This window comes from Gastrolobium bilobum, unplaced genomic scaffold (genome assembly GCF_033153095.1).
Source record: "Gastrolobium bilobum isolate Gb01-03AN ecotype WA unplaced genomic scaffold, APGP_CSIRO_Gbil_v1 utg1383, whole genome shotgun sequence".
In the NCBI taxonomy this organism is placed as follows: Eukaryota; Viridiplantae; Streptophyta; class Magnoliopsida; order Fabales; family Fabaceae; genus Gastrolobium; species Gastrolobium bilobum.
The window spans coordinates 547,339-554,877 of record NW_026899537.1 but is presented as its reverse complement, the minus strand read 5'-3'; the positions used below and the strand labels follow the sequence as shown (position 1 = coordinate 554,877).

General features: G+C 32.9%; 1 protein-coding gene across 1 annotated transcript; it reads right to left on the bottom strand.

Annotated features, from left to right (window-relative positions):
- LOC133291217 (uncharacterized) lies at window positions 1-1,102 on the bottom strand. The gene has a single exon (XM_061489445.1). The coding sequence runs from the start codon at window positions 930-932 to the stop codon at window positions 21-23; it is 912 nt and encodes a 303-aa protein (XP_061345429.1). The 5' UTR covers window positions 933-1,102; the 3' UTR covers window positions 1-20.
- Window positions 1,103-7,539: the final 6,437 nt, after the last annotated feature.

The following is a 7,539-nucleotide window of genomic DNA, read 5'->3' as shown; positions in this document are numbered from 1 at the left end:
ACTAAGATGAACAAGTTCCCTTATCTGCTCTTACAGGCATAGATCAACAAGGAAAATTCAACTCTATCTTTATCTTTCAGTGTGCTCTTCTCCTCTAACCACAACCTGCTATCCAAACCGCTCCTTGTCCTGAACATGAACACTGCATACCCAGAAGCAGGGTTGAAAAACCAGTTATGAACATCCCACAGCAAATCAACCAGCAACCCATCAACAAAAATTGTCTGGTTACCCCTGAAGTTCCATTGCAGCCTCTTCACACGAATCACTGTCTTCTTATCAATACAAACCGACAGAACAGGAGACTTCAACCCTTCATTTTCTCCACTGCATCTGATCAAAATGTCGTGCAAAGTGCCAGTGTCACAGAACTGAGCCTTAGTTGTGTAAAGGGTATTTCCTGAACAATGCTCTCGTCGTGATAACAGTGATACTTTAGCCAAAAGGGTTCTAGTTTTTAGCTTCTTGGTCACAGCTTCTTCAGCCATGTCACCAAGAATCAGACCTAGTTCTGCATCAACGAGAATTGCAACATAAAACCCATCAACAGGTTCAGGACCAGTGTCATACTTGGCATTTGAAAGATCCCAGAAGACTTCAACCTTTGACTCATCAGATTCCAGCAATTTGCTTCCTTTCTTCTTTCTGAAAAACCGTGAATTGGTGTTGAGTCTGAAAGCTGCTGCTACTGGTTCTTCATCGCCAAAGCTTATGGTGAGTCCTTGATTGGAGTGACTCTTACACCAAGTTACTGTGATCAAAAGCTGCTTTTGGTTGGAGATGATTGTTTTGTAGACAGAAGAGACTGAATTCTGAATTGAAGGTGCAAGGTTGGGAGAGATGCAAGCGTTGTTTGAGTAGCTAGAACATGAGGAATGTGATACATTCACTGCGTTCTCGCTAAAACAAGAAACTAAGTCTGATACATTCATTTTGCATAAAGATTCTTCAGAGAAACTGGAGGTAAAGATCTGAACTTTTGGAGCAGATGGGTAATGGGTGCTTTTTGTTTTCGGGTTCTAAGAAGAAATCATGAGTTCTAACGATGCTGGAGATGATGGCTGCATTTTCAAGTGTCTTCTTGGCTTTCTGAAGAGGAAACAGAGAAAGAAGAAAAATCAATGAAAGGAGGAGAGCCTAAGGCAAAACAATCTTGTTTCCTGACAGGACCATTACCATTTAACATGACACACACCTATACCTATAATAATAATATGCATCTTATCATAAGGAAAATAATAGAAAATTTAGGTAGAAACATACGTGGTGTGCTTTTTTTAATCTGTTTTGCCAGTTAATACTAGAATTTAAATGTTGTAAAGGAAGAAGAAGAAAAAAAAAAAGCTTACCCAAAAAGTTGATCTACCTCTTACCCTTATATTTCTTTTCAGCAGTCATAGTTTAATTTTGCACATATATGTATTGGTGATTATTAAGAATCGCAATAAGGAGAAAGAGTTATCCTAGCTTATGAGAGACTAATATCATTGATGAGTTCTGCTATATTTTCTGGTTTACAAAGCAACTAGAGAACTATTGAAGTTTATTAATTATACCAACTAGTGGTAGTTCAGTTGGCGCATGAGAACTGAGCAAGTGAAGGTGAAAACATGTGTTTGGGACTCCCTAGTATTATTTTTGGAAGGGATTTAAAGCATTAATCCTTGACCCACCTCGAATCGGACTAATCGCGAAGCGATGAACCGATTCGAATATTTCCAAAAAAAAAAAAAAGTCTATTAATTATTACACTAATTTCTTTAAATTATTTTTCGAACTACCAAAAAAAAATATTTTAAGATATTGTTTCTGAGATGTTTCTTTCATTTTTTTTTTCTTTTTTAATCTTTGAGAAGTGGTATTACTCGTATTTGCCAAATATGGGTACGGCTTAGCTACCTTCAACGCTTTGCTGATTCAGCTTATTATTTAGCAACGCTAACCACTTGGTACCAAAAAATATCAATTTTGTCAGAATGTTCTACTACGTGTCGGACTATGATTAAAATTCATAATCCTTCTAAATTTAAGTCTCAAGATAAAGCCCAATTTTCTGCATGAGTTGGTAAAGCATCTTGAAAACGCTTGAATAGATAGGCTAAATTTTCCAAGGACCCATCAACCGGAATCAAACCCCTCAAAATTTGGTAGGGATTTGGGACTTTTGAGATTGCCTGGTACCAACTTGGGGGATCTTCCAAAGGGACCATTGAAGCCAACAATGTAATGGGATGGAAGATAGATTTATGGTTCTTTTTCTTTATGATGTCAAAAAAAATTTGTTAGGAAATGTTATGTTTAAAAATTTAATTATATATTTTGAGAAATATAAATAACTATGCGTGTATTCTCCGAAATACATATTTAAATTTGTAAAAGTTTATAAATAAAAAAATTATAAATATAATATTTATTTATTTTATTATAACCAAAGAAATGAAAAGAGCAGTGTGGAAACCATGAATAAATGTTGGCCCACAAAATAAATTTGCCCTGTAGTGTAGACCCACCAACTCCTACTCCCAATACATCTATGATTAAAGGCACGATACGTGCTAGACATGGTAATGACTTTCCCTAATGTTTCCCAACTATTAACTCTCGATGATAATAAAATCCTGAATAAAATATTTAATATCATTAGAATGGAGTGTGTCTACTATTTTAATTAGTTGTACTCTACTTCTTAAAGACAAAATATAATATGGTTGCAGTTGGGAAAGAAAAGCATTTCAATGAAGGGTATGTCACATAAGAAAATTTTTATTTTTTACTTTCATTTCGATTTCCGTGCTCTATTTTTTTTCTTTTTAAAAAAATAAAAATAAAGTAGGTTCCATTATTTGTTGTGAGAGTAAGAGAGAAGATTTATCTTATGTCACATAAGAAAAATAAAACCTTTTAATCAATACAAGGCAATGAATTATTAAAGCTTTGGTCTACAGTTTCAAATTCCATCTTCTCTTCCTCTCAACCTCCCTTTCTTTTTTGTTTTCTCCCATCAAACTTCCATCATGAATTGTGAAACCTAAGCTATGTAGTGTCACTAAATAAAAGATGCCCGAAAGGTTTTGGAGACAGAAAAAAGTTTCGTGAAATTAAGGTTTTTTTTTAGTAATATTAAAAGTATCATCCGGCCGTAACCGAAGATTAATTTCCACTCGAGCACTGTTAGACCCCCTTTCGAAGACAGTTCTTCCAAATTCTTTTTTTTTTCATTTCTAGGACTCGAACTCAAGACTTCTGATTAAGGGATCAGGCTCCTTATCACCTATGCCAAAGAAGTTTAGTTGAAATCAAAGTTTTAGCACGAGGTGAAAATAAAAATTAGAAAGTAAAAAAAGAGTACCCTCGCAGATAAAACAATTTTTAAAAACAAGTGGGCATGATTTGTAGATTGAAAAACTCATATGAAGGTACAATTGAAAAGACTGCAAACTATTTTCAAAGCCTGAGAAGTGAGAACTGAAAGAACATATAGGTCTTATGCTCTGATTAAGTTTTAATGCTAGAATACATAAGAATGTAATCAGATGAAAGGTAATTAAATGAGGAATAGGTAGGAATAGGAATCTGTCATACACAACATAAACTGCAAAACAGGGGCATCATTACTTCACTGTTGATGTACAAGTGTGAGGGTATTATTTTTGGTGTATGGACCCCCCAGTAGGTCTGGTCCTGGAACATGCCCAGCTTCCTCATTAATCATCAAGTATTATATTTTTCATCATGAATCAAAAATTCAAGCTTGCTTATGGTAAACGAAAGGATTCTGTGTGTGTAATTTAACCTCCACAATCACACTGTAAAGTGTAACTAACACACACACACACACACACATAAACTTCAAATATTTCGAAAATGAAAAATTAGTGAGAGATTGAAGCACATAGCTACGTGGATTTAGTTGATAATTTGGAAGAAAAAGTTTTTTGTTAAATAAAAAAATAAAAAACTAAAATACAAAAGGTGAATGAGAACTCATGCTTCTTTTTTTTAATATCCTGGATTAGAAAGAAGGCATGCTGACTTGACTTTTCAATTTTCCTTAATAAAGTAGAATAATCATATTCCTTCCAAATTATATAATGTTTCTCTGAACAATTCAACTTTTAATAATGTTCCTGCCTAGTTACAAACTGCATTGCAATTCAACTTGCGCTTCAAGCTAGCTGGAGTTGCCAAATGCCCTCACTTCTGCTATCTATTTACAAACCGCATTGCAATTATATTACTTTTAACAAGTTTATTCTATGGTCTGATTTAGTTTTTTTTTTTTTCCTCTCCTTCCTAAAGAATTAAATTTTGTAATGGCTTTGAAGACGAGTTGGATCCCATTGTTTTCCGCTTTCTCTTTTGATGCTAATTTAACACTAGCTGAAGAATTCAAAGTATGACATACAACTAAACTTGAGGGTGACAATTCAAGAGAGATAAAGAATCCAACTGAAAAGGAAATTCTTGTGTCTTGGCCTTATGCAATGCCAAGAAATTCTCTTCGGCCTAAAGTCCTTGGAGGTCATCTTTTACTGTCAAAAATTGCACAATTCCATTTGAGCTTCTTTTGTTACATACATGAGTAATTCTTAGGTATGCAAACAAATAATTGACATATATGAAAATATTTTTAAAACTATGTATATTTATAACATGACACACAATAATATGCATGTTAACAATAAGTATGATCAGTGTTATAGAAGACCATGTCTCCTTAAGAAATTTTTCATGGAATATACCAGGTAGCAATAAAGTTCACATCTTAGCTATAAGTATTAGCGGGAATAATGGGAATTGATGGTTTGAATGACCAATTAGGCCAGCCGGCCAAAAAGTTTTGAACTTGATCCAAAAGCAATATTAAATACTGCGTCTGCATGTTAACAAGTTGCAACTGATGACAATGATAAAGATAAACTATCTCATAGTCAACTCTTTCTCTTGATTGAGTACAAGCTGCAAAACGAATGACAGAGTGCCCCTTTGTTTTCTAATGTGAATTTTATTATTATCTTCATCTATAAAAGTTTAGTCATATTCTTTTGAGGGTTTTTTTATCAAAAGATCTAAATTATCGATCATCTTAATCTCATATGTTCTTCACTATACATCTGTATTTCTTTTTTCGCTGAAGTAGAAGAAGAACTGGCCCTAATTCTTTTTTCGCTCAAGTAGAAGAAGAACTGGCCCTAATGAAATATATATATATATATATATATATATATATATATATATATATATGGAAAAAGTACACATTATATCCTTTTTAGTTAAGTCCGACCAGTAAGATATAGTTATAACAATAAAGTTATTCTTCTTCTTTTTTACTCAGACATTGTTGGTTGATATGCGGAAAGAGAAAATGCAATTTTTATATCTTACTAGTCAGACTTAGTCAAAAAAAAAAAAAGTAACTGTAGACAATCTTATCTCAATAAATGATAACCGTTGATCGGTAAAAATTAACGGTTAGGATTTGGTGTCAAATTTCAAAGTTTGACATCGGTATCAAAGGATCCTGCCTAATACATATAGAAATAGGATCCTTTGATACCGGTGTTAAATTTTGAAATTTGACATCAAATCATAACCGTTCATTTCCATCAATCAACGGTTATCATTTATTGGGAATCAAACTCATTAATTAATATTAATTCTCAATAAATAATAACCGTTAAGTGGTGAAAATTAACGGTTAAGATTTGATGTCAAATTTCAAAATTTGACACCGATGTCAAAAAATTCTGCGTCATATATATGTAACTTAAAAGGGCTTAAAATTTCTGCAGCCGCCGTAGATAATACTCTCTACAACTAACATAAAAAAGTGGGCCCCACGACATTTAAATAAAAAAACAAAAACAAGAATCTGGACGCGGATCCTGACTAGCTGTAAGTGCAGCCACGGCAAAAATTATTTTGCCAAGTTAAAAAATCTTTTAAAGTTTGGCAGTTGGCTCTCTTAAAGAAGCATTGCCCTTTCCATGTGAGCCAGAGCTCATGTGCCAGTTACCATAATTGCGCACAATTGTTAAGTACAAGAATCATACGTAAATATAACTTCAAAAATATTCTATCGTGCTTTATTCAAGAGAGTAATTCTATTAAACAAAAAACATAGCTTTTAAATTTATGCTTGTCCCAATATCTAGAACAATCTGTCTTTTAAAAATCATCAGAGCAAAAAGCTGTTTCGTTGACTGTACCATAATGCTCTGAATTTGATGCAACTTTGTTTTAACATTATGGTTATTGAAGTACTAAACAATCTTTAAGTTATTAATGTTAAGTCACGTGGACCTTATGCAGTACAATTTAATTTATATGAGCTTCGTATTCAATGCTGATGGCCGATACCATGGCTATATGCTTCACGAAAGTCATTGTCCATATACTTTTACTGGGAAGGTTTCAGCTATAGGCCCAAACAAATTGCTTAGTGCCCAGGACACCAACTTAGAAAGCAAAATTAAATAAATGTCCGTGTATTTGTTATATGCAATATGCAATCTATAAAAGTTTATAGCAGAGGAAAAAAAACTTTTGCACTTTTGGTAATAAAGAAAAGCGTTTCCTTCAAACAATAAACATGGCTAGCTAAAGATATACGTTTGTCAGAAGCATATTACCAACATGCTTTGGGTACTAACTATGATTTCTGAGAGGAGAACAAGCAAATGTTATTTCTTTCATTAAAAAAAGAAAAAAAATAAAAGTGAATTCAAACCAATACTGTCCCGGCTGTAAACCAATAAAGTGAACCGAACAATCAGTTTTTTTTTTGTCATAATCAGATGAAAGAAATGTTTTTTTTGTTACAGAAAAAATTTCTGTAAAAGAGAAAAAATTAGTGAGATCCATTTATTTTAGGGAAAAGTTCACCAATGCACCTGTGGTTTACTTCAGAATCACTTATGGTACTATAATTTTTTTCTTATCACATATGCCTTGTGGTTTGTAAAAGGGTATGTTTTTTATCACATATACCCCTGTGGTTTCTTATTTTTTACAAAACACAGAAGCATGTGTGATAGAAAAAAAATCACAGGAACATAAATAATTCTGAAGCAAACCACGAGGACATTGATGAACTTTCCCCTTTATTTTAATGTGAATGTGATAGAGAAATTTTCTTTATAGCAAAAACAGAAATATTAGACCATCTTCATACATGCTGCTTTTTTTTATTTGCATTTGGTAATTCTTTGTATTGGAACAAACAATTGAAAGTATTCATATGCTACTTGTGTACTTGGTGATCATGAGAAGATACCAAAGTGAATTAATCAACTCTCAGTACGGGTGCCATCCTGAAACTAACTGTGGAATAAGTAATAACAACTATTTTTTTCTTTTCGTTGCAATTCTTTTGCTGATATTTTCAGACATTGAAACTTATAGAGGAAAGAAAAATGATGACAAGAAATATCATAAACAAAATAAAGGGGCCGAAATTCTCAACCAAATTTTCGATTATCTTTTTTCATAAATTTTTTTCTTTAAAGAGTTCATAATTTCCAAGCCAAGATCATATAT

Coding starts and splice junctions, on each gene's coding strand:
- LOC133291217 (XM_061489445.1), bottom strand. CDS start 932: ATGAATGTATCAGACTTAGTTTCTTGTTTTAGCGAGAACGCAGTGAAT.